This window comes from Mauremys mutica, chromosome 12 (assembly GCF_020497125.1).
Source record: "Mauremys mutica isolate MM-2020 ecotype Southern chromosome 12, ASM2049712v1, whole genome shotgun sequence".
NCBI lineage: Eukaryota > Metazoa > Chordata > Testudines > Geoemydidae > Mauremys > Mauremys mutica.
The window spans coordinates 40,080,354-40,106,884 of record NC_059083.1 but is presented as its reverse complement, the minus strand read 5'-3'; the positions used below and the strand labels follow the sequence as shown (position 1 = coordinate 40,106,884).

General features: G+C 47.5%; 1 protein-coding gene across 3 annotated transcripts in view; it reads left to right on the top strand.

The window, feature by feature from the left end:
* Positions 1-12,649, top strand: part of LOC123345199 (butyrophilin subfamily 2 member A1-like) — a 343,661-nt gene extending 331,012 nt beyond the window's left edge. For all 3 annotated transcript variants that reach the window (XM_044981905.1, XM_044981906.1, XM_044981903.1), the window contains one exon: positions 11,969-12,649. In XM_044981905.1, the coding sequence (XP_044837840.1) occupies positions 11,969-12,528 (560 nt within the window). In that variant the 3' untranslated portion in view covers positions 12,529-12,649. The remainder of the gene's footprint in view (positions 1-11,968) is intronic.
* Positions 12,650-26,531: the final 13,882 nt, after the last annotated feature.

Sequence of the window (26,531 nt, the reverse complement as noted above, 5' to 3'; positions counted from 1 at the left end):
CCTGTTTCCAGTTCTCCAACTTACTTCCTTCTAACTGGCGTGGCAGGCTCCTGTGTCGCAGCAAACCCTGCTATAGTTTCCCAGCCACACCACTCACGTCCTGCAGCCCTTTCTGGGTCTCTCCTTCGCAAGGCTTAGGGCTTGTTCAAGCCCTTTCAGTTTTGGCTCCTGGGTAACTTTCCTCTGCATGGCTCATTTTCTGCCTTGGCTGACTGCAGCTTGGCTGTCCTGAGACTGTTGTTCCCCATCTCCCAGTTGCTTTGCTCCTCCCTTGGCTGAACTATTCCAGTCTCCAGGAGCTGCTTCTCCTCTAGGGCCAGGGCTTCTTGACCAGGGGTATTGGCAATTCCAACTGTTGCTTCTTCCCTGTGGGGTGGTGCCTGGTGCTTGGTAGATTCAGCAGCTGTGAGTTTCGCCTGAATATCAATAGTCACACCAGTCCTTGGCTCACACAGGTGCTAGAGCTTTATCTACAATGGTTGGGCTTCTTGGGAGCTAGAGCGGAATTTCTTCTGCTGAACGCCCAATTTCTTTTTCGGTGCCTTGACCTGTTTGCTCTCGGTAGCCACAATCTGGTGGCTTCTCTCCTGCTCTGTGAGTAACTCCTTCTGCTTGTCCTCTGATCACTGGGCTTGCTCCTGTTGCTTGGCCAGTTTCAGTAAGAAAACCCGCACCTGGGCCTGCAAATTACAGAGCTGTTCAATGGCCCTGTCAGAGCTCTAGTCACACCCCTCTCCTGGGACCACCAGAAATGCTGAATCACATTTAGCTTCTGCCCCAGCTCCCCTGGCCCAGAGAGCCGGCTGTCCCCTAGAGCTGCTAGTTGGATCATTTTCCAAGGGAGTCCTTTCAGGTTCTTGGGGGAAGCTATTCAAATGCCCCCAATTCCCAAGCTTTGAATCTGGGACTGAGGCTAAGGTATCCCTGCTAAGCAGAGGGACGTCTGAAACCCATGGCTGGCCTCTCCCTCTGAAGCTCATACCCCAAGTCTTGCTTTCTTAGCAACCCATCTCACCCAGTACTAGAAACTCCCACTGCCCCATAGCGACATCCCCAATCCCCTCTGTCCAAAATCCAAAGTTCATAGAATCATAGAATTCAAGATCAGAAGGGACCATTATGATCATCTAGTCTGACCTCCTGCAAGATGCAGGCCACATAAGCCGATCCACCCACTCCTGAACTAATTCTCTCCCTTGACTCTGCTGTTGAATGCTCCAAATCGTGATTTAAAGACTTCAAGTAGCAGATAATCCACCAGCAAGCGACCCTGCCCCATGCTTCGGAGGAAGGTGAAAAACCTCCAGGGCCACTGCCAATCTACCCTGGAGGAAAATTCCTTCCCAACCCCAAATATGGCGATCAGCTGAACCCCGAGCATGCGGGCAAGACTCTCCAGCCAGACCCTCTGGAAAAGGCTAACAATATCACAACATTGACCCTTTGTACTAATTACCAGTGTGGCACGTTATTGACCTATTGACTAAACCCGTTATCCTATCATACCATCCTCTCCATAAACTTATCCAGCTTAATCTTAAAGTCATGGAGCTCCTTCGCCCCCACTGTTTCCCTCGGTAGGCTGTTCCAGAATTGCACTCCTCTGATGGTTAGAAACCTTCGTCTAATTTCAAGCCTAAATTTCCTAACTGACAATTTATATCCGTTTGTCCTCGTGTCCACATTAGCACTGAGCTAAAATAATTCCTCTCCTTCCCTGGAATTTATCCCTCTGATATATTTAAAGAGTGCAATCATATCTCCTCTTATCCTTCTTTTGGTTAAGGAAAACAAACCGAGCTCCTCAAGTCTCCTTTCATACGACAGGCCTTCCATTCCTCGGATCATTCTATTGGTCCTTCTTTGTACTCGTTCCGTTTGAATTCATCCTTCTTAAACATGGGAGACCAAAACTGCACACAATACTCCAAATGAAGTCTCACCAACGCCTTATATAATGGGACTAGCACCTCCTTATCTCTACTAGAAATACCTCGCCTAATGCATCCCAAGACCGCATTAGCTTTTTTAACGGCCACATCACATTGCCTACTCATAGTCATCCTGCGACCAACCAGGACTCCTAGGTCCTTCTCCTCCTCCGTGACTTCCAACTGGTGCGTCCCCAGCTTATAACTAAAATTCTTGTTAGTCATCCCTAAATGCATAACCTTACACTTCTCATTATTGAATTTCATCCTGTTACTAATACTCCAGTTTACAAGGTCATCCAAATCTCCCTGGAGGATATCCCGATCCTTTTCTGAATTGGCAATACCTCCCAACTTGGTGTCATCCGCAAACTTTATCAGCCCACTCCTACTTTTGGTTCCGAGGTCAGCGATAAATAGATTGAATAAAATCGGACCCAAAACCGAACCTTGAGGAACTCCACTGGTAACCCCCCTCCAACACGACAGATCACCCTTCAATACGACCCTCTGCAGTCTCCCCTTTAACCAGCTCCTTATCCACCTCTGGATTTTCATTTCGATCCCCATCTTTTCCAATTTAACCAGTAATTCCTCATGCGGTACTGTATCAAACGCCTTACTGAAATCAAGATATATTAGATCCACCGCATTTGCCTTGTCTAAAAAATCTGTTACTTTCTCAAAGAAGGAGATCAGGTTGGTTTGACACGATCTACCTTTCGTAAAACCATGCTGTAATTTGTCCCAGTTGCCATCGGCCTCAAGGTCCGTAACCACTCTCTCCTTTAAAATTTTTTCCATGACTTTGCATACTACAGATGTTAAACTAACAGGCCTGTAGTTACCTGGGTCACTTTTTTTCCCCTTCTTGAATATAGGAACTATATTAGCTAATCTCCAGTCGAACGGTACAACCCCCGAGTTTAGAGATTTATTAAAAATCATCGCTAACGGGCTTGCAATTTCGCTCGCCAATTCCCTTAATATTCTAGGATGAAGATTATCCGGGCCCCCCGATTTACTTCCGTTAAGCTGTTCAAGTTTGGCTTCTACCTCAGATACCGTAATGTCTACCCCCATATCTTCATTCCCATCAGTCCCTCTACCACTATTCCTTAGCCCTTCATTAGCCTCATTAAAGACCGAGGCAAAATATTCATTTAGATATTGTGCCATGCCAAGATTATCCCTAATCTCCACTCCGTTTAAAGTTTTAAGCGGTCCCACTTCTTCCTTCTTGGTTTTCTTCCTATTTATATGGCTAAAAAACCTTTTGCTATTGGTTTTAATCCCCTTCGCTAGGTCCATCTCCACCCGGCTCTTTGCCTTTCTCACTGCTTCCCTACATCCTCTGACCTCAATAAGGTAGGTTTCTTTGCTGATCCCTCCCATTTTCCAGTCCTTGTACGTGTTCTGTTTTTTCTTAATCACCCCTCTAAGACGCTTGCTCATCCAGCTTGGTCTAAAACTGCTACCTACGAACTGTTTTCCCTTTCTCGGGATACAGGCCTCTGACAGCTCCTGCAACTTCAACCTGAAGTAACCCTAGGCGTCTTCCGCCTTTAGATCCCTAAATATGTTAGTCCAGTCCTCTTCCCTAACTAGTCGCCTTAATTTAGTAAAGTTAGCCCTTTTGAAATCGTAAACCTTAGTCTCAGATGCAATTTTGTTTATCCTTCCATTTATTTTGAACCGAATTAGCTCATGATCACTCGAGCCAAGGTTGTCCCCTACAACTATTTCCTCAACAAGGTCCTCGTTACTCACCAAAATCAGATCTAAAATGGCATCCCCCATTGTCGGTTCAACAACTACTTGATGAAGGAATTCATCAGCTATCATGTCTAGGAAAAGCTGAGCTAGTATTATTATTACTAGCATTTGTTTCCCAATCTATATCCGGGAAGTTAAAGTCTCCCATGATCACACAGTTCCTATTAGTATTTACCTCCTTAAAAACATTAAAGAGCTCTCTATCCATATCCAGGCTAGATCCAGGCGGTCTATAGCACACCCCAATCACTATCCCAGGGGACGCTCTAGTAGTTTTCTTCCCCAATGTCACCATTGCCCAAACAGACTCCGTATTATCCATTGCATTGCTAGTTATTTCGTTACATTTCACCTCATTATTGACATACAATGCTACTCCCCCACCTTTACCTTTGTTTTGGTCTTTCCTAAACAGCACATACCCTTCCATACCTGTACTCCAGTCATGGCTACCATTCCACCATGTTTCGGTTATTCCTACGATATCCGGTTTCAATTCTCGGACCAGGAGCTCCAGTTCCTCCATTTTGTTACCTAAGCTTCTCGCATTGGTGAACAAACATCCTAATTTTTGCTGTTTGGCTCCTCTCACCCTTTTCACCCAACTTGGTAGGGACACAGTACTACCAGTATGACCTGTCGGTCTAGTATCTGTCCCCCCTCCTTCCTTATACCTAACCCTCCCCCTCTGGCTATATCTGTTGTTATCCTGTTGTTCTCCCTCTCAATGTATAAATTTGGCGTGGAGAGTACCTGGACCTCTCCCAACCGTCTCCCCCCAATGTCTAGTTTAAAGCTCGTTTAATCAGATGAGCCATCTGAGTTCTTGTAGGGCAGCATCTTTTTATGTGTCCCTTTTCCCTGAAGTCAAAACAAAATGGGGTTACCACAGTCTTGGGCCTGACCTCCTCATGGCAGGGTGTCTTCAATAACCTGGGATTCTCCTGTTCCCTGAGTGTTCTGGGAAACCAGGCCAGTCTGCCCATGCTTGCTCCTGGAGGCAGCCCCATCTTATGTGCTCATCCTGTCCACAGTCTGTGCACAGCATCGGACCAGTCCTGTCTGTGATGGGTCAGGGTGACACTTCCAGTCACGGTTGGTGCCTGGGCACTTCCAGCAATGGGAGCTGGAACACCCATGGCTGTTGCTGGCCCTCCAGACACCAGCTTGGGAGAATGAATGTCCTACCAGCATGGAAGGTGTCTGTGCTGCGCTGTGCTGCTCTGTGAGCCCTTCCGGGCAAGTCTCAGAGCTGGGGTGACAGACTTTGGCTCATGCAGTTTGTGATACTGTCTGTGCTGTGCTGTGTAGATGTTGTGTCTGGGGCTGAAGCCTGTGTTTGAAGCCCCCACTGCTCCCTGGGCTGAAGAGCCTGAAATTCAGACTGAGCCAGAAGGTCTGTACGGCTCTTTTTAGCGCCATAGCAGGAGCCCCACAAACCTCAGTCTGTTCTCCCAGCTCTGAGACTTGCTGCCGTGGGCTGTGTAGACGAACCCAAAGTGTCTCCAGAGTCTGGGTTTGAAAGTTCCCAGCGTGTCTGACCCAGGGCCAGTTAATGAAAGTGAGGGGGGTGGCTGGCGCAGTTGTTAGATGGAGACATCTAAATCCCTGAGGATCTGAGACGGTCTCTGTGACCATTATCTGCCCTGGGAGACACTCAGGTGCAGCTGCAGAGGGTCTGTGCTGCTCGCAGAGTCCAGGGGACAAATCTCTCTGGGCAGAGAGTTCAGGCTGGAGCCGGGTCTCCATTTTCAGCCTTATGTGGGGGTGAGATCAGGGTCTGGAGGGGAGGATTTTTCTAGCAAGGGCAAATTTAACTGCAGCTCTGAAGTGTTTCATAGCTGATGCCCTAAGCATTGCCTGTTTCTGGGGATGTTGACAGTCACTCACTTCAAGTCTATGGAGTTTGGACTCCTAAGTTGCTCAGACTGGTTTTAAATGGAGCTGGGAGAAATGTTTTGGAGAAATAGTTTATATTTTTGGTTCGATTGAAACTATTCCCGAATCCATGTTGAGTTTGCTGCTTAGTTTCAGTTAACAGAAAAAGGTGCCCCCTGTGTGATGTGAAGCGGGAATTGGAATGTGGGTCTCCGAACCGCTGGGCTCCGGGTGTCTGATGTGGGGCTTGTTATATCCTTGGGGGCAGCCGGTTTAGGAAGAAATCACTTGAGGCCAGAGAGCAGACAGCTAACAAAACTACCATTTTATTTACAGACACAGAGCTCACCCAACCGGCCGAAACCGGATGGGCTAGCCCCTAATAATCTAACTCAGCTGTCATAAGAACAAAACCATGACAATCAAATACACAACATATTCCTCCCCCCCAATAAGAACATCCCCTAAATAAAACACACTAGACTAGAGAAGGAGGGTAGACTGCCTCCATTCCCAGCTAAACTCTGGGGATTATTTTGCCCCATAACCGTGGGTTCGCCATAGCTAAAGATCCAGCCGATGAGGAGGCCTTCTGTCTCTAGGTGGATTACGGCAAACTTCTGGTGTTGTTGCACCTGAAAGTACCATGGGCTCAGGGTCCGCAGCATGAACAGGTGAGGAGGTGGTATCAGCTCGTGCTGGGCAAAGGGGTATCTCAGCCGCCGGCAGTAATGGAGGAGAACAGTCAGAAACAGGTGATTTGTGATTCGGTGTCTCACCAGAAGTGGTGAAGTCAGACCACTCAACTGCAGATGTGTCCTGAGGACTGGCATGACCTGGCAACAGCTGATCTACATGTCGCCGCCAGGTAAGATTCTCTGCAGTCCGGACTGTGTAGGAAACAGGTCCTGTTTGAGTGATGATTGTGGCAGGGACCCATTTAGCTCTGGAAGTATAATTCCGAGCCAAAACTGGCTGTCCCGGGCTAAAGGTTCGCTCTTTTGCTCTGGGTGCCCGTCTGATAACTTGATTTTGCTGCTGATGTTGCACAATTTGTCGGGGTTCAGAAGGTTTCAGCAGATCAAAGCAAGTGCGCAGCTGTCGTCCCATCATTAGAAAGACCGGGGATGCCTTGGTCGTAGCATGAGGAGTGTTTCTGTAGGAAAGTAAGAAGGTATCCAGATGCTTTTGAATGGAGTGTTGTCCCCTTGCTGATTTCAAAGCGTGTTTCATTGTCTGCACAAATCTTTCAGCTAATCCGTTGGTGGATGGATGATACGGTGCTGACGTGATGTGGTGTATCCGATTTGCCTTCATAAAAATTTGAAACTCCTGAGAGACGAACTGCAGTCCGTTGTCGCTCACAAGTTGTTCTGGCAGACCAAAACGACTAAAGAGTCCTCGTAGTTTTTGGATAGTACTCTCTGCAGTGATGGACTGCATTATAGAGACTTCTGGCCATTTAGAATGGGCATCTACTGCCACCAAGAACATGCTTCCTTCAAGGGGGCCAGCGAAGTCAACGTGAATACGTTACCATGGGTTTTCAGGCCAGTCCCATGGGTGTAGGGGTGCCCACTGGGGTGCATTCCTCACACCCTGACATAACATACAAGCTTTTGCCTTCTCTTCAATAGCACTGTCCAATCCAGGCCACCAAAAATAGCTTCGTGCAATTTCCTTCATGCGCACTATTCCACAGTGCGCACTATTCCACTATTCCACATACGGAATGTAGCTGTTATAACATCTGTGATCTCAGTGGTGGTGGAATAATGACACATCTCCCCCACAACAAACAACCAGATTGGACCGATAACTCCGTCCTCCTGGACATGTAGGTAACAAGGTCAGGTGAGACCGGAGAGGTTTGTCGAGATTTTCCATGCATCACCAGGTCCATAACTTGGGACAATACTGGGTCAATGCGAGTTGCCTTCTTTATCTGAGTAGCAGTGATGGATGTATTCTCTACCTGTTCAAAGTAGAATATTTCCTTTTGGGCACTATCTTGATGTTTGACCGGCAAAGGCAACCTTGAGAGGCCATCTGCATTGCCGTGCAGAGTGGATTTCCGATATTTGATTTCATATGTGTGTGGTGAAAGTAACAATGCCCAACGTTGCATACGACTAGCAGCTAATGGGGGAATGCCTGTGTAGGGTCCAAAAATTGACGTCAGAAGTCGATGGTCTGTGAGAAGAGTAAACTTTCGCCCAAACAGGTACTGATGAAACTTCCGAATTACGAAAACATTTCCCAATGCCTCACATTCAATTTGGGCGTAGTTAGTTTCTGCTTTGCTTAGGGTGCATGAAGCACAGTTCGGGCTTTCAGATATTTTGGTGGACTGTCAGGTTTAATGTTCAATGTCACAGTGATTCCCTTCATACTTCCCAAATCATCTCCAAAAACAGCAGCATGTTTCCTTAGTATAGGGGTTAGACTGGTTTCTTCTTTAGTCATCTGGTGCACTTCTGCCCAGTTCAGTTGAATCTTCCCAAGCCAAGACCTACCCATTAAGGCTGGGTAGTTACCTCTCACCACAAACAGTGGTAATTTAGCAGCCTGTCCATTGAGCTGCACCTTAACATCAATAGTGCCCAACATGGGCACAGCTTCTCCCGTATACGTCTTCAGAACAGTTTTTGTTGCCTTTAGCGGAAGATGCTGTAGCTTTTCTTTATACACAGTCTCGGAGACCAGCGAGACGGCTGCACCGGTGTCCAGTTCCATGCATATAGGTTTGCCATCCAACAACGGGGTTACCCAGTATTCATGTGAGCCCATTGCCAAAGACAAAACATGCAGTGGCACTTCCTCTTGCGATGAGGTGTCACTTTGATCATCCTGGGTCTGCTCTAGGGTATGCAGGGTTCCTCTTTTTGTCGGCCAGACCACAGGCCTCTTTTTCTTTTGTTTACAGGCACACTCAATGTGTCCCTTTTTGCCACAGTGTCGACACACCAGGTCTTTACACCAGTATTCTGATGCCTGGTGACCCGGCTTACCACAGCGGTAACATTCTTGACTCTGCACAGTTTTGTGGGTCGGTTCTTGTGACACTTTTTGCACCCTGGGGGATGCACCGATGTATTGCGCCTCCCTTGTAGCCAGTTCCACGGAGACAGCAATATCAACAGCCTTCTGTAAGGTAAGCTGAGCCTCTGTCAGTAGGCGCTTCCGTATAGCTTCACTGTAGAGGCCACACACTAACCTGTCACACAGGGCATCATTTAACATCTCCTTAAATTCACAGTGTTCTGCTAGCTTTTTTAAAATTGCTACAAATTGTACAACTGTTTCATCTTCCTTTTGGTCTCTTTTGTGGAACCTATATCTTTCAGCAATTACCAGTGGTTTTGGGGAAAAATGGGACCCCAGCATTTCCACAATGTCACTGTAAGATTCAGGCTTAACAGGGTGTAGTAAGCTGCGTAGCAGGGAGTAGGTTTTAGCCCCTACAACACTTAAGAATATTGGCACCTTCTTCGCTTCTGTAATGTCATTTGCAATAACAAAAAGCTCAAAATGCTCAGTTTACACATGCCACTGCTCTATATTCTCATCAAAAGGTTCCAGTGGCCTGCTCAGAGTAGCCATGATTTTTAGTTTCACTTTCACAGTCAGTGCAAACAAGCAGCTTTTTTGTTTATTTGTTCTTTACCTTGACTTCTCTTCCTTCTGTTACTGGAGCAGCACCGGAATCCCATCCTCGTCGCCACTTGTTATATCCTTGGGGGCAGCCGGTTTAGGAAGAAATCACTTGAGGCCAAAGAGCAGACAGCTAACAAAACTACCATTTTATTTACAGACACAGAGCTCACCCAACCGGCCGAAACCGGCTGGGCTAGCCCCTAATAATCTAACTCAGTTGCCATAGGAACAAAACCATGACAACCAAATACACAACAGGGCTCCCTCAGTCTCTCCTGCTGAAGACGCCCCCCTGTGTCTAAACACTGCCATGGGCCAGAGAGTGAGAGTGAGAATCACTCTGCAGCCCAGTGGATCGGGCCCTACCTTGGAGCCCAGAGTCCAGCTTCTCTGCTCCTGTGACCCTGTAATTACTGACCCATAACCCGAGTGAGGGGAGGGGTTACAGCCCCAGCACAGCAGTGTCTTCGGCCTTGTCTGCCGGGTTTTCCTTGCACCGATGTAGCTGTCCTGGTGCAAACCCCTAGTGCAGACACACTGTGCAGGTATGGATTGGGACTGGCACCTGATGCACCTTCTCCCAGAAGGAGGGAGCAGGAAATGAGGAAATCCTCCCTCCAAAGCAACAGAGATTCCCTGGGGTCTGCCCTGTTCCTCATAGGCCTCTGCTCCCAGGTGCCTGTGACTCCACAGTACCACTTGGCCCTTGCCTCTATTCATCCATAACTACAGTGAGGGGAGGGGTTAGGCCAGGGGGTGGCCAGTGACATACCCGAGCCAGCCTCCTCTGACTTTAGCGCAGGCAGGAAGGGGTTAAGGCCTAAGGATGCATTGTGCACCAGGGCCAGGGAACCTGACTGCAGGGGCTTCAGCAAAAGGGAGAGCTGGCTCAACAAGGGAGGGTGCCCAGGGGATGGAATAGCTCCACACTCCCTGGGAGCAGGACTCTACCCTGGGCTGCTGTGGACCCTGCAGGTTTGGGGCATGAACAGGCTGGAAATCAACCCCCTCCCTCCACTCCAGAGCTTAGCTGAGGAGAGGAGAGGCTTCCTTCTGCCAGTGCTTTCGGGGGGGCGGGGGGGAGTTTGGCTCCTCTTGGCCAGTGTTCTGGGCTGGAGGGTCTTGGGCTTTCCCAAAGTGCTGGCCCAGCCAGAGGCAGTGGGGGAAGGAAAGAGCCTGCCAGCAAGACCACTGGTGAGCTGCTGAGACCTTGAAACAGGGGCAGGTTCTTCACATAGTGCTGGGAGAAGGATGTGCCCCTCTGGGGGGCAGCAGATACGGAGGAGCAATGGAGCTAGGGGGGAGGAGGGGCAAAGCAGAGAGAGGACAGCGCCCTAGTACCAGCCCCTCTGTTCACTCTTCCTCTGCCCCCTGAGGCCCATCTCTACCCTCGCCCCCATCTGCCTTCATGGTGCCTGCCCCTTCCTTTGGCCCCTCTGCCTGCCTGGTGCAAACCTCTTCCCTTCCCTCCCACCTTGAGCGCCCTGGTGTCCTAACCTCTGAGTGCCACCCCTCCCCCACATCCTCCCTTGCCCCCCTGGTGCCCACATCTTCACACTCCTCTGCCCCTAGAGACTGCCTTTCTCTATACCCCACTTTATGCCCCCTTGGTGCCTGCCCCCTCCTCTCTCCTCTCCTTGCATCTACCCCTCTGCTCATATCCCCATCCCTCCTGGTGAAAACCCCTTCCTCTGACCCATTTTCGACCCCCTGTGTGCACCTGTTCTCTTCCCGCTGGTGCTCACCCCTCTCTTGTCTTCCCTCTTTACATCTGCCCCTCTGCTCAGCCACCACATCCCTACTGGTGAGTAGCCCTTCTCTTGATGCCCCTCCCGCCCCCCCGTCCTCCAGGCAACCACCCCTATCATCATGCCCCTCTCCCCCTTGATGGCAGCCCCTTCTGTCGGTCCCATTTCCCCCAGGGGTCTGCCCCACCCCATGCCCCCTCATGGCCCTCTGGCATCTGACCCACCCCTTACCCCTCTTTCTCCCCTTGTCACCAGTGCCTTCCCCTGCCCCCTCCTTTTCCCCTGGTGTCAGCCTCTCCTTCTACCCCCCTCTGCCTTTCCAGTACCTGCCCCACTCCTCCTTCCCTCCTCCCCACCCCATTGGCACTCCCCCCCATTCCCTCACACCCCTGTGCCCCTGTGGTCTGCCCCTTCCCTTGCTTCTCTGTTACCTTGGGGTCCATCCCCTTCTTCTGCCCTAGCACCCACCCCTCCCCTCACCCCCTGGAACCTGCTCTTCCCTTCCCCTGCCCCTGTTCTCCTGCTGCCCACCCCTTCCCTTGTCCCCTCTTGCACTTGTGTCTTCCCCTCCCCTCCCTTTGCCCCACCCCTCACCCCCTGCGGCCCCCTTCAAACCTGCCCCCTTCACCCGCCCTCCTGGTGCTGGCTCCTCTTGCCTGCCATTGCCCTTGTGCCTGACCCCCTCTGCCCCTCCCCCGGCCCTGTCACCTACCCCACCCCTTTCCTCTCCCAGTATCAAGCTGTCCCCTCCCGCATCCCTCTGCTGCCCTCCCCTTCCCTCCCCCACTGACACCTTCCCACCCCCTCCCCCGGTGTCTGCCATTTCCTCACAGGCAGACAGGTCCTGACTCCCCTCAGACAACAACCAACCCCCACACCCACCCCCCCACAGCGATTCACGGGAACTCAGGTTAATTTCTCTTTGATCCCAGTGACCTGCCCCTGCCCCCAGCCCTGACTCTGTGACTCTCTCCCCAGTGGACGTGACTCTGGATCCAGATACGGCAAATCCTGAACTCGTCCTGTCTGAGGATCGGAAATGTGTGAGACGCGGAGACATGCGCCAGGATCTGCCCAACAACCCTGAGAGATTTGATCCTTGTCCCAGTGTCCTGGGCACTGAGGGGTTCGCGGGCAGGAGGCATTACTGGGAGGTGGAGGTGGGAGACAAGACTAGATGGACTCTGGGGGTTTGTAGGGAATCTGTGAGCAGGAGGGGGTTGGTCACACACTCACCTGAGAATGGATGCTGGGCCGTGCAGCTGAGGTATTGGAGATACGAGGCCCTGACCTCCACCCCAACCCCCCTCCCTGTAAGCGTCAGGCCCAGCCGGGTGGGGATTTTCCTGGACTATGAGGCGGGCGAGGTCTCGTTTTACAATGTGACTGACAGGTCCCGTCTCTTCACGTTCACTGACACCTTCTCCGGGAGGCTCCGCCCATATTTCCGTCCTGGTCGCAATGCTGGGGGTACAAACGCGGCTCCCCTGATCATCTGCCCAGTCCCAGCTCAGGCCGGAGGGAATCTTGGTCCCTGAGAGTGACCCCGCGGCACAGACTTGCCCCTCCCAGTGCTGCTGCTTTTCCCGACCCCAGTGGTGGGGGCCAGTCACTGCCAGCAACTGGGTTTTTTGTGCTGACCAGATGTTGCCAGTTTCCCTTTTCAGCTGGAGTAGAAAACCAGACCTCTGGTAACCCCAACTCAGACTGGATGAACTGTGGGGGAGAGATAGCTCAGTGGTTTGAGCATTGGCCTGCTAAACTCAGGCTTGTGAGCTCAATCCTTGAGGGGGCCACCTAGGTAGCTGGTGCAAAAATCAGTACTTGGTCCTGCTAGTGAAGTCAGGGGGCTGGATTCAATGACTTTTCAGGGTTCCTTCCAGTTCTAGGAGACAGCTAGTGGTTTTTGCTGCCCTCACTTTTCCCCATCTCCTGCCCAGGGGTAGCAGATGGTGACGGACGGGGATCATTCACTCCTGTCAGAATTTTCTACCCCTGTGAAATCTCAATGCAAAATATGAAAAAAAAAGATTATTCTAAATTAGAAAATGTTATTGTAAACAAAACCATTTTCATTTACATTTTAACAGTATTTCAGAAACAAGCTTCCCTCAAATCTATATTGAAGTTTAACTTCTCTAAATAGTATAATTTGTATTTCAGCTGTGGAATTTCAAGAAATCCAAAATATTTATCTTAACAAAAAAAATTATTAAAATGTCAGACTGGGTTGCTCAGTTACAATGTACATGTTGTTACCCAGGGTTATTTTAACCCAAAGCTCTTGATAATTTTTACTCTGTGCGAGGTGGTATCAGGAAATAAATCAGGGGAGACACAGCCCTCCGATCAATAGATGGCTGGCACAAACAGGACAACACAAGAGTGCTTTCACTTAAAGCTAAACTTTACTTAGTCTCAAGCACTTACACACGTCCGCCACAGGTTAGTGAAACACCCCCAACCCTCGATAATTACTGAAGCTGAGCGTGGCTTTCGAGTGGCACCATGACAGGCTTCAGCCAGTGAGGACCTGAAGATGCGTCCAAAGGGAGCGTCCCTGAAGAGCCCCTCCTGAGAAGTCCAATTACCTCAAACTTTCCCCCCTTATTTATACATTAGTAATACAATGACGTATCCCTTAAAGGAAACTTGCTAAGCAAGCAGGGTTAAAAGGTCAGACACCTTATGATTGATTAACCAGAGATATTTTTTTTTCAGAGTGTCCATGCCTTTGGGCCCTGACAAACATTCCCGGGGGCACATATAAACAGACTTCTTGTTTTTCTACAATACATGCATCAGCAATTTTAAGACTCTTAGCAGGAAGGGTGTGGGGTCAAGCTCTCCTGTCTGGCATCTGAAACCCCTGCCCCTCCTGTCTGGTTATACTGAGGCTGCTGCATGACCAATTTATGAGCTACTAATGTTATTTTTGTTAGTAATAAGCAAGAATGGTTCAGTAAGGCCTGTTAACTTGACTACTGTTAGCAATACACAATAGTGGTTTAGGCAGTTTACTGGTTTGTCAAAATTTCCCTGAATGTGTCATAAGCATCACAACTACACACATGTGCAGCTGCTCTCTCTCTCTTTTCCTCTATTTTCTTGACTGGTTCTCTCTGGAAGGCCACACATATACATCCACCCCTTGCACTACACCTTTGATAATTAATTGGTGAAAAAATGATCGAATTAATTAAGCTATATATTTAAGTTAATTCATACAAGATTATAATATAGTCTTTGAACTTCTGTTAGTATTAATTCATATGATTTTTAACTTTCTAGCTTCATATAATCAGTAATCAAGATATGACCCTTCCTTTCTTGTTCTCACATCACTTAACAAAACATGATCCTGAACCTCAAATGTTCTCTTCCTATATATAGAAATCTCTTCTACAATATCCTTTTCTTAGTTTATTTTTCTTTAGAAATACTATTTGCAGCCACTGTACTGTCAGTGTCCAATGTACTGCTGGGATCTTCATGTTCTTGGTTCTAAGGATGAAACAAATGTAGTTTGGTAAAAAAACAGAGACAGGGTTGTAGTCCTTTACTCAATCATCATCAATTAAGTTAATTGTATTAAAAACGCTGGCACTTGATGACACATAACATGAAATTTGATGATGCTTTATTAGGAAACCTTTCTTCTCAGCCATAAATCAGTCGAAAGGGCGATATTTTATTGTCATGTGAAGTTAGAGTACAAAGAAAATAAAGTTGATCCAGGAAATTCATCTCAGTCCCTCTGGATTCTGTCCACCACCTGAAATGCTCTGTAAAAATAGTGACTGATTGGTCTAATTCCTTCAAATTAGCCATTGAACCTAATTTCTTCAAGAGCTAGCTGAGCAGAGTATGAGGGAAGGCACATCTTATGGCATTGCTAGGACTACTTTTTGTTTTAATCATGATGTGTTATGAACATTTTCAATGTAATAATTCAGTTTTGAAAATTTATTCACGATATGCCATTCATGTCAGAGTGCCCTAATCTTACCTTGATTATTTGAAAATAAAGACCCTAAAGTTATCTTGTGATGGATTCATTTGTGTTTTTATCCAGTCTGCTGCTGTCTAGGTGACATGGGCTCCTGAAGCTATGTGTTCTTCCTAGTTTTTAACACAGGGAAATGTTAATCTAAAAATAGATAATTTTTCCCTAAAATTTCCTTCAGAAATCTCTGCGTTCCTTTCCCTATTTCTCACTGAATTATGTGTAATTACTGTGGCTTCTTATCCAATCTCATTGTGTTATTACATGGGAAAATATGTTGGCAAATAGATTAATATACAACACAGTTTTACTATCTGACAAGACATAAAAATGTGTTGTCACAAACAATTTACAGCATGAAATATCATGAAGAGATTGCAGGCAATGATCATTTTTAAATATCTAACTATGAATGGGCTCCCCCATCAGTTCTAGCAACCCCAGGCTAGCAGACCTGTGTGAATTAAGCAGCCTCCAATCTGCCAGGTAACCTCCTCCAAGGGTCTTTATTACCTTTTCTAGTGCATCACAACATAGCAGCAGTTACAAGGAGCCCCCTTTCCTACTCCCTGGTTCAGCCTTTTATACTGCTGCTTTCTTCTGTGCTGAGCTAGTGACCGCACCAGGCTCCCTACAGGTGCAAGTGATCCTCTCTACCCTACTGTAACAAGGGGTGCTCCCAAACAAAGGCAATTTGCTGAGAAACAGCGCAGTCAGAGCCTCAGGCTGGTGGTTCTCCATCTCTAATGCTAGGGGTAGCTCTAGGCACCAGCAAAGCAAGCACCTGCTTGGGGCAGCCCATTTGCAGGGGTGGCAGAACCAACAGGGGGCTCTGGGAGCTGTAGTTCCTTGGTTAGCTCCCTGCCTATAGACCCAGCCTTGGAGCAGGGAAAGAACTACATTTCCCAGCATTCCCTTGGCCACTACCAACTGGAAAGGAAGGGGTGGGGACCTTATGCTGCAGCAAGCTGTGAGTGGAGAGTTGCCCTGTGAATGGTAGGGATACCATATTTTAACATTAAAAATACCCACGGGGAGGGAGGGTAGCCCCAGCCTGCCACTATCCACTCCCTCCAACTGCCCCCCACAGAAACCCCAACCCATCCAACTCCCTCCCCAGCTCCCTGTCCCCTGATCACCCCCTCCCGGGACCCCTGCCCCTAATGCCCCCTAGGATCCCACCCCCTATCTAAGCACCGCTGCTCCTTGTCCCCTGACTGCCCCCTCCCGGGACCCCTGCCCCTAACTGCCCCCCAGGACCCCACCCCCATCTAAGCCTCCCTTCTCCTTGTCCCCAACTCCCCCTCTTGAGACCCACCCCCCCACCTGTCCCCTGACAAACCCCTGGGACTCCCATGCCTATCCAACCGCTGCCTGTCCCCTGACTGCCCCCCGAACCCCTGACCCATCTAACCCCCCCTTCTCCCTGCCCCTGACTGCCCCCCGAACCTCCACCCCATCCAACTCCCCCTGCTCCCTGTCCCTTGACTGTCCCCTCCGGAATCCCCTACACCTTCTCCAACCCCCCAGCCCCCTTACTGTGCCACTCAGACCAGCGTGTCTGGGTCCGCACAGCACCAGACACGCTGCTGCATACATGCTGCTGTGTTCCCCCACGGAGCCCACAGTCTGCCCCCCCCATACACACCGCACCTGCCTTCCAGATTTGAACACCTCCAAATTCAGGAGTGCTCAAGCTCAGCTGCTTCATTTCTCCCAAATCAAATATATTGATCCACTGTAACTTGCTGTAGAAAAAGTAGGATAAAATTGAGCAAGAAATGCTTCCTAATGGTTATTAGGACTGGAATTGCTATTCTCAACAGCCTGTTGGAGTCCCTAGGCCTAAGTGAACCAAAGTTGTGACTTTAGGCCTGAGTGAACCAAAGTTCTTCCATGCTGTGAACTTTAACCAGCCTAAGATGCTAATAAACAGCAAGCAAAATGTGTAACTGTCAGCTTTCTTAGCTTGCAGCTGCAGTATAGCTCGAAACAGTAAAAAGCGGCAGTAAGACGAGGGAGAAGGGGGAGGAAAGTCTGCATGCGTCTGTGCTGTGAAGGCCATAGATAAACATGCGAATGAGAACAGTTCTAACAAACTACATTATAGTGTTAAGTGTAACTGTTGCAAGGGGGAGGGAGGAAGGGGGAAAAACAAGGGGGGTATAAATGCTGGGACCCCACCTGCGTGAGGGTGTGCAGGATTTGAGAATGCTATATCTCCCTTGCACCTTATTTGGGCTCAAATAAACTTGGTTTGCTTCTCCACCCTGGTGTGTTAATTAGTGGGATGCACACCGGGCAACGAACCCCACTGTTGCCCCTCCTCGGGCCCTCTGGGCCGGCCACAGTTTTGGCGTCCCTGGGTGGGCTCGAGGCAAAATTGTGCCTTGCCCGGACTCCTCCGATGGCCAGTGGACGACGGTCACAGCCAACGCCCAGCGCGCACCGGTGCCTTTACTGGGGGCCTCGGCAGAGACGTGTCAGGCCAACCTTGGAAGACACAACGGTGCAACGCACTCAGATAGTGGAGAAGCAGTTGCGGGCGACGGTGAGGAACTGGTCCTGTATACAAGGTAGGAACAGTCCAGTGGTGTGGACTTTTGCCTGTTAGGACCTGGGGACGCCCAGTGTCTCCGTATCCCTAGAGTTTGGGGCAGGGATAGAGTACAGGGCAGGCAGGGCAGGGTGTATGCCCTTAGAATGCATTCTAGTTTGTATGGAGAGCTCTTGTAAAAATCCCCCATCATATGCCCCAGAGCTGCACTGGGAGGAGAACTGTCCGTGGGGACGTCTGTCTTTGTTGGGCTCACACCATCTGAACGTATTGACTGTGCAGCAAGATAAGATGCATCATGGTAATAGGAAATAATGGCCTGCGTGTGTGTATGTATACCAGTGTGAGTGACTGTTACCAGAAGACGCCCAGAGTACCCTGTGAAGCGAAAGCTCATGACCAGGACTACTCTAACACAAGCCCGGTAACTAGTGGATCTTTAGGAGATCTGACCCATGGTGGGCTGACTCGGCCTGGCATCGTCCGGCGAGGAAGCTACCTGGGTCTAGGAGTGTGTGAACCCATCTTCCCTTCCCCCCTCCTTTCCTTTCCGTGTGGGCTACTGACAGTCTGATCATCTCACTGGATGCAATCAGAGTAAGCGGCGCCGTCTCCCAGAGACTAGCCGATGCTCTTTGCTGAAGGGAGGTGTAGGAGAGTCGTGGTCATCCTCATTAGTCTCTCCTGTGTGAGTACCCTGTAGGGAGAGATCCTTAGTTTATGAGCCGCTAGCGCGGACAGGGCACCCTCTCTGAGTGTGTAAGTGGAAAATGGGTAAGGGACAATCTAAACATTCCACCTCACCCCCTAACGGTACCCCAGCATATTACATGTACATACATTATGGTCCTAAAACCTGCAGGTATTTAGAGAATTGGAATCTTTACACACGTGAAAATCCATCTAAACAATGCCCATTAGAAGGTACCTTCAATCTAGATAAGATCATACATCTCAGAGGAGCTTTTAATCACCAAAGAAAAGCCTCTGACACAGTGTGAGCAATTTGTCTAGGAACGGGTTAATTTGAAATTCAGCTTGGCCCAGAGATAAAGAGAAAGTTGCTCTGCGTTCAAGGTCAAGAATCAACGCAGACTATGCTAAGTACAAAGAAAAACTGCTTTCGGCCCCAGCTGGCTGTGAAAAAAATATGTAGACAGAGGCAAACCAAAGGCAGTACAAGTTACAGAACTGAGATTGCATTTGCAAAGCTTAACTGTCCAGTGAGATCCAACAGTGTGCCTTTGCGATCCTGTAGCCGGTGTGGCTTGGTGACACTGGAGAAGCCACAGGCAGCTGACCTGGACTGGAATCTCTGAAAAAGACACCGCAGGAGATTCCAGGGTGTAAAAGAACAGCCCTCCCAAGAGCGGAAGCATGTTGAAAATTCTGGACAAGCTGTATACAGGATAATCTCCCGTCCGCCTATTCCCCTTCTCTGAATGTTATACACAGATGTGGCCAGTCTGGACATGTGTGAGTATTAAAGTGGCTTAAGGCTTGAGGCATTCATATTTTTCCTGAGTGATGTGGGAGCATTCCCAACACTCTCCATTGTTGTTTTATTATTTTTAATGAAGCTTTAAAATTTGGTTATATGGTGTGTTTTCTTTATTCTCCCCCAACGTCCTGCAGTGTCAGCCTGATCACCTGACATGAGGGATAGATTGGTAACAGAAATTTGTCACAGTTTGGTGAGCAATTAAGAATGGGGGAGCCCTGCAGAATTTACACCATCTATCTGTTTTACCCTTGTTATTTTATGTTTGCTCTGTGTTGTTGATGTTATATATTAAGGATTGCATGATTAAAGGTAAGCCCTAATAGAATAAGGAAACACTATCTGGTTTTGGTGCACTATCTGGTTCTGGTTCTGTTTTGTTTAACCGGTTACTGTTGTTTTTCTGCTCTGTTCATTTGGGCGTTAGGTGTATGGGCGGAACTGAACTTCTCGTTCGTAATTCCTCAGGGTGGAAGCCATTGTGTGCGATGAAGCTCTGAGGTTGTATTGAGATCCTTCTGTCCCATCCCCTGTAACGGACAGTGTAATAGAAGTAGAAAAATCTGGCTTAGACTGTAATTCCCTCTGCTCTCTGTGTAATTTTCTTTTCTGTTTAAGTGTCAGCAGACAAATGGGTGGGTCTTTGGGTAAACCCCCTAAAGGGGTTTGGATTATATGTTAAGTAAATGGCCTTTACCCAATGGCAATGTATTTTTGCCCAGGTGGCAAGCCTCACAAAGGAGGACTCGGGTAGTCTTGTGAGTAAAAATGTTTTAGGGAAAAGACCAGAAGGGTGGGGGCTAGTTGAGAAGCCCACTCTCCTAGCTAAACTGGTAGTGGAACAAGTTGGTGCCCATGGAAGGGACGGTTCAGCGAGAAAAGCAGGATCGGGCCCAGGCGGGAAAGCAACAGACAGAAAGATTGGAAAACAGGTTGGAAACTTTTGAGGGTGTAGTGGAAGGAAGGAGTAAGTAAGTATAAGCATGGGGATTTCAAATACTCAGGAGGATATTTGGAATGGTGATTTGAATTGATAAGCAAGTGATTTAAGGGAGAGTGAAAAGTTAACTCTGTAGTTGCTGGAGGGAACAGCAGTTGAACTTTGTAAAAATGCTAAAAAGAAAAGTTCTTGGTGTCTTTAAAATGTTTGTAAATAAATTCAGGCAAAGAAATTATTAGATTGCAATCATTTGGCTATGAACAATTTCGTTGAATTAGCTAAAGAATGTATACAGTGCTATGCAATTAAAATTGTATTAGGCTCTAGGGGCACTATAAGTGGTGATGTTTTTTTTCAGTGTTTAAAAGCAGGAGTTAAAAGTAAAAAGCAAGCCAGAAAGCATCTGTATTAATGCAAATTATCTAACTGATAAGGTAGAAGGCACTGAAACCTGGGCTGCCTATGAAACACATACAAGAAAATATGGGGTAAGTCCCCTGTTTTGCCTAAAATCAACAAGGGTATTTGTATATTTTAAGCAATGATTGACTGCCCAGAAGGGGTAGACCTCTGTTTTTGTCTTTGAGATAATCAGAGAAAACTGATGCCAGCTTAACAGCATTCAACATACCATGCATTTGCTGGCACAATAGAAATTATGTTTTGTGTTCTATGTTCTGTCTTGTGGTGTTTGTCTTGTGGCCAGAATTGTTGTGTTTAATATTTTCATGGGATGGTCTGGTTTGAAATCAAGCGGAAGGGTTGGATTGGAATGCAGATACTTGTTTTGTTCAACTTAGAATACAAAGTGTTTGGATACATCAGGAAAATGTGATATACTAAAGTCTAATACATTTCCTTAAGTAGGAAAGGGAAACTTCATTGGCCGGATCTTTTAATTGACAATTGTTATTAAAATTTGCATACCAACAGTCTTTGAAAGCAAGGACATGAAAAGTTAACCCACTCCCCATATTGTACAGGGGATCCTTCTGGCTACCTCAGATTTCTAGTCAGAGGGCTAGGGATGGTGGAAAGCTATTGAACTAGAGGTTGTATTGAATGAACTCATCAAAGTGGGTGTGCTTGTCCTGGTTTGTTGTTCCAAAGCTCTGTAATAAGGTTATTTTAGTGAAAGGGTATATGTGGCATACATTAAATAATAAGACTAATGTACTGTATAACAGCAATGTGTATGTGTTCATTGTTAACAAAAGGTGTATAAGTAAAAAGTAAAAGTTTCCTTTGTAGGTTAAGAGAAGCCAAAAATGGGAAAAGAAAAAAAAATGAGTTAACTGAGAAAAAATAGCTAACATGCTCAGTCTAAGGATAAGGTGCTGGCCCCATTCAAGGACACTGCTCACAGTTAAAACTTGGCTGATAACCAGAAAAAGGGGGGGACTTAAATTTGCCCACGCAGCTGTAAAATCTACAAAGAACTGCCAAGCACTAATGACATGTGTTAGGTTTCTTTTCTCACAGGTAAAGAAGCGCTATCCAAAGACCCTAGCAGCCCTGCCACTCTTGGAACCAGGAGACTGGATCAATGTAAAAGTCCACCAACGAAAGACTGCTTTGGCTCCATGCTGGAAAGGCCCATATTAAGTCCTGTTAATTACCAACACCGCTGTGAAGTGCCAAAGACTGACTGCCTGGACCCATGATTCTCACTGCAAAAAGACCCCTCCACATCAGGAGAATTCTCCTACTGAGGATTAGCCTATTTCTCCTTCTAGCTCCACTGTGCCTTCTGGACAGAAGGGAAAAAGGACAAGGTGAAGTGCTAGCTAACCTCTCCCTTGTCCACTGACAGACCTACTGTGCCTTTGAACTTTTCTAAAAGAATCAAAAACCATTACAAGGTGATGTGCTGGTAACCTCTCCCCTGTAGAATGCTGAACCACGACTGTTTTGGGAAAGAAAATGGAACACTCACTCCACTGAAATTGCCAAAGTCCAGGAATTCCTGACTAAAAAGGACATTGAGAACTGACCCTGGTGAAGAAACAAAGAATTATACACTGGCAGGAAGAAATTTGTGGGACCCATGCTTGGGAATGTGGTATTAATTGGATTTTGGGGTTTATTCTACAGGCTGCGCCCTGTGTTTTGGATAAATCCTTCAGCATGTATTGCCCTCCCTAATTGGATTTTAAATGACATTGCCCTTATCCAGTTTTCAGATCACTTCTACATACCCAAATTGCTCACAAGGGGCTGCCATTAGATTAGTACAACAAAAAGCCTGGGTTATTTCCTCTGGAAAAAGAGGGAATTGAGCAGATCCCTGTGGGCTGGGGCCAATAGTGCAGCAGCCATTTGGAATATTCTTCAAAGCCAAGAACATGATAAGAAATTGGGCCAACTAGAAAAGGCCACTAGCCTTATTTTTGAAGCTCAGCTATCCCGAGTACAGGCTGGAGTTGGTGAGTTACATGTCATTTCCACCATTAGTTCTATTCCCAGAAGTTACTAACAAAGATGGTATTAAATATCACTGAGGCTGGGAAGGCATTGCAGTGGGATCTAGTATGTTTAGAAATTCAGGATTTCCTGAATGACCAGCTGATGGCCATTCGGAGTGATCTTGAGCACCAGACTTGGCCCACTGCCCTTACAGACACATCAGGAACCATCTGATCTGTGGTCATGGAAACATACTTGGACACTTTCTGGATGAAAGTGTGGACATTCACAGTGCTCCTTCCAAGCATATGGACCGGTTAGGGTGGGTGTGGGCTCCCACATACCGAATCCTGCCGGGTCCATGGGGAGTATGCATATGGAACTGAATTATTCACCGAAACATCTGGGAAATTAAACCACTTGGTATACCTACCTGATTTATAGTTAGTGCCCCGATCCCTTAGTTGTTAAATGAACAAGATTCCACTCTTTTGTCCATGCATTCATTCCTGGGTTGGGGGTGACTAAGCTCAAAAGAGCAGTTGTAAATATTTCTGCAGCGCTTCATTGCTTTTTGTCCTCAAAGTTTGAGAAAACTCAGACAAAAGTTTGTTGAGTATTCTCAAAGGGGGGAGTTGTTGGTATCCCTAGGCCTAAGTGAACCAAAGTTGTGACTCTAGGCCTGAGTGAACCAAAGTTCTTCCATGCTGTGAACTTTAACCAGCCTAAGATGCTAATAAACAGCAAGCAAAATGTGTAACTGTCAGCTTTCTTAGCTTGCAGCTGCAGTATAGCTCGAAACAGCAAAAAGCGGCAGTAAGACGGGGGAGAAGTGGGAGGAAAGTCTTCATGTGTCTGTGCTGTGAAGGCCATAGATAAACATGCGAATGAGAACAGTTCTAACAAGCTACATTATAGTGTTAAGTGTATTAAGTGTCTCAGTGACCAGGGAGCTTTGCGAACAGGGGCTGCTAACAGGGAGTTTCGCAAGGGAGTTCTCCAGGTGAAGGAGGAGCTAATACAGCATCTGTGGGGTAAGTGACTGTCTGTAGTGTGTGTTTGTTTGTGTTTGGGGGTTACTTGCTGTGTGCTGAGCTTGTGTTTGTCAGTCTGTTTGTTTGTTTGGTTGTTTGAGGGACCGTGTGCTCTGGCTGGCAGTTGGAGGCAGGTTTGAAAGCTCGAAGCCTCTGGTAATTGGCTGAGCCTTAATCAGTGGGCGGGGCATTCACTCAGGCCCGGGCTTTATAAAGCCGCGCACAAGCGACCAGGGAGCTTTGCCTACAGGGGCTGCTAACAGGGAGTTTCGCAAGGGAGTTTGGAAGGGGAGTGGGAAGGGAGTGGGAGCCCCTCGCCGGCTGTAACCCCTTCCCCGTGGCCCCCCCCTAAAACCTATAGACCGAACCACATTCCAAAACCCCTTCCTGTAAACCACGCTTCCACTAACTAGGAGACAATGCAGGCAGAAGCCCAGCAGCAGAGTGGGGGCAATCCAGTTTATTGCGCTGAGCGTTGCATGTATGATTACCTGCCCTGTGGGCAGGTGGCGTATGTGTGCGGTCGGTGCAAGGAGCTCCTGGCCCTCAGAGACCATGTACGGGCTTTGGAGGCCAGGGTGGCAGAACTGGAGGAGCTGAGAGAGGCAGAGAGGTATGTTGATGAGGCTTTCCGGGACACTGTAGAATTGTCCCACCTCCGCTCAGACAGCTCCTGTGCTGTTGAGGAGGAAGAATGACCCAGGGAAGTAGAGCAGTCAATGGGAGCAGAGGGAAACCTTCCCGTAGTTGGGACCCTCCTTCCAGATGGTGCTGGGGTTGCCTCTCGCACTGAGGTTGCCTCTCCGGGGGAGGGAACTCCAGTTTCTAGGAAAAGGCAGTTGTTAGTAATGGGAGATTTGATTATTAGAAATGTAGATAGCTGGGTCTGTGATGACCAGGAGAACCGTATGGTGACTTGCCTGCCTGGAGCGAAGGTTGCGGATCTCTCGAGGCATCTAGATAGACTTATGTGTAGTGCTGGGGAGGAGCCGGTGGTCGTGGTACATGTAGGTACCAATGACATAGGGAAGGGTAGAAGAGATGTCTTGGAAGCCAAATTTAGGCTGCTAGGGAAGAGACTGAAATCCAGGACCTCTATGGTGGCATTTTCAGAAATGCTCCCAGTTCCACGCACAGGGCCAGGTAGGCAGGCAAAGCTTCAGAGTCTCAATGCGTGGATGAGACGATGGTGTAGAGAGGAGGGGTTCACGTTCATTAGGAACTGGGAAAACTTCTGGGATGGGAGGAGCCTATACAGGAGAGATGGGCTCCACCTAAACCAAAGTGGAACCAGACTGCTGGCACTAAACATTAAAAAGGTTGTAGAGCAGTTTTTAAACTAGGAGATGGGGGAAAGCCGACTGCTGCAGAGGAGCGTGTGGATCGGACACAGACTTCTCTTAGGGGAGAGTCTGATGATAGAGAATCTCCAGGTTATAGTCAGGAGCAGAGGACTGATAAGTATAATGTAAGGGCCGGATCAGATGATAAACAGTCACATAAAAAAGAATCTGGCACATCAGAAAAAGGCAGGCTAATAAACAGGGACAAGTTTTTAAAGTGCTTGTACACAAATGCCAGAAGTCTAAATAATAAGATGGGTGAACTAGAGTGCCTTGTGATAAAGGAGGATATAGATATAATAGGCATCACAGAAACCTGGTGGACTGAGAGCAATCAATGGGACACAATCATTACGGGGTACAAAATATATCGGAAGGACAGAACAGGCCGTGCAGGGGGAGGAGTGGCACTATATGTGAAAGAAAGTGTTGATTCAAATGAAGTAAAAATCTTAAGCGAATCCACATGTTCCATAGAGTCTCTATGGATAGAAATTTCATGTTCTAATAAGAATATAACATTAGGGATCTATTATCGACCACCTGACGAGGACAGTAATAGTGATGATGAAACGCTAAGGGAAATTAGAGAGGCTATCAAAATTAAGAACCCAATAATAGTGGGGGATTTCAATTATCCCCATATTGACTGGGAACATTTCACTTCAGGACGAAATGCAGAGATAAAATTTCTCGATACTTTAAATGACTGCTTCATGGAGCACAGGTACGGTAACCCACAAGGGGAGAGGCAACTCTAGATTTAATCCTGAGTGGAGTGCAGGAGCTGGTCCAAGAGGTAACTATAGCAGGACCACTTGGAAATAGTGACCATAATACAATAGCATTCAACATCCCTGTGGTGGGAAGAACACCTCAACTGCCCAACACTGTGGCATTTAATTTCAAAAGGGGGAACTATACAAAAATGAGGGGGTTAGTTAGACAAAAGTTAAAAGGTACAGTGACTAAAGTGAAATCCCTGCAAGTTGCATGGGCCCTTTTTAAAGACACCATAATAAAGGCCCAACTTCAATGTATACCCCAAATTAAGAAAAACAGTAAAAGAACTAAAAAAGAGCCACCGTGGCTTAACAACCATGTAAAAGAAGCAGTGAGAGATAAAAAGACTTCCTTTAAAAAGTGGAAGTCAAATCCTAGTGAGGCAAATAGAAAGGAGCACAAACACTGCCAACTTAAGTGCAAGAGTGTAATAAGAAAAGCCAAAGAGGAGTTTGAAGAACGGCTAGCCAAAAACTCCAAAGGTAATAAAAATTTTTTTAAGTACATCAGAAGCAGGAAGCCTGCTAAACAACCAGTGGGGCCCCTTGATGATCAAAATACAAAAGGAGCGCTTAAAGATGATAAAGTCATTGCGGAGAAACTAAATGGATTCTTTGCTTCAGTCTTCACGGCTGAGGATGTTAGGGATATTCCCAAACCTGAGCTGGCTTTTGTAGGTGACAAATCTGAGGAACTGTCACAGATTGAAGTGTCACTAGAGGAGGTTTTGGAATTAATTGATAAACTCAACATTAACAAGTCACCGGGACCAGATGGCATTCACCCAAGAGTTCTGAAAGAACTCAAATGTGAAGTTGCGGAACTATTAACTAAGGTTTGTAACCTGTCCTTTAAATCGGCTTCGGTACCCAATGACTGGAAGTTAGCTAATGTAACGCCAATATTTAAAAAGGGCTCTAGGGGTGATCCCGGCAATTACAGACCGGTAAGTCTAACGTCGGTACCGGGCA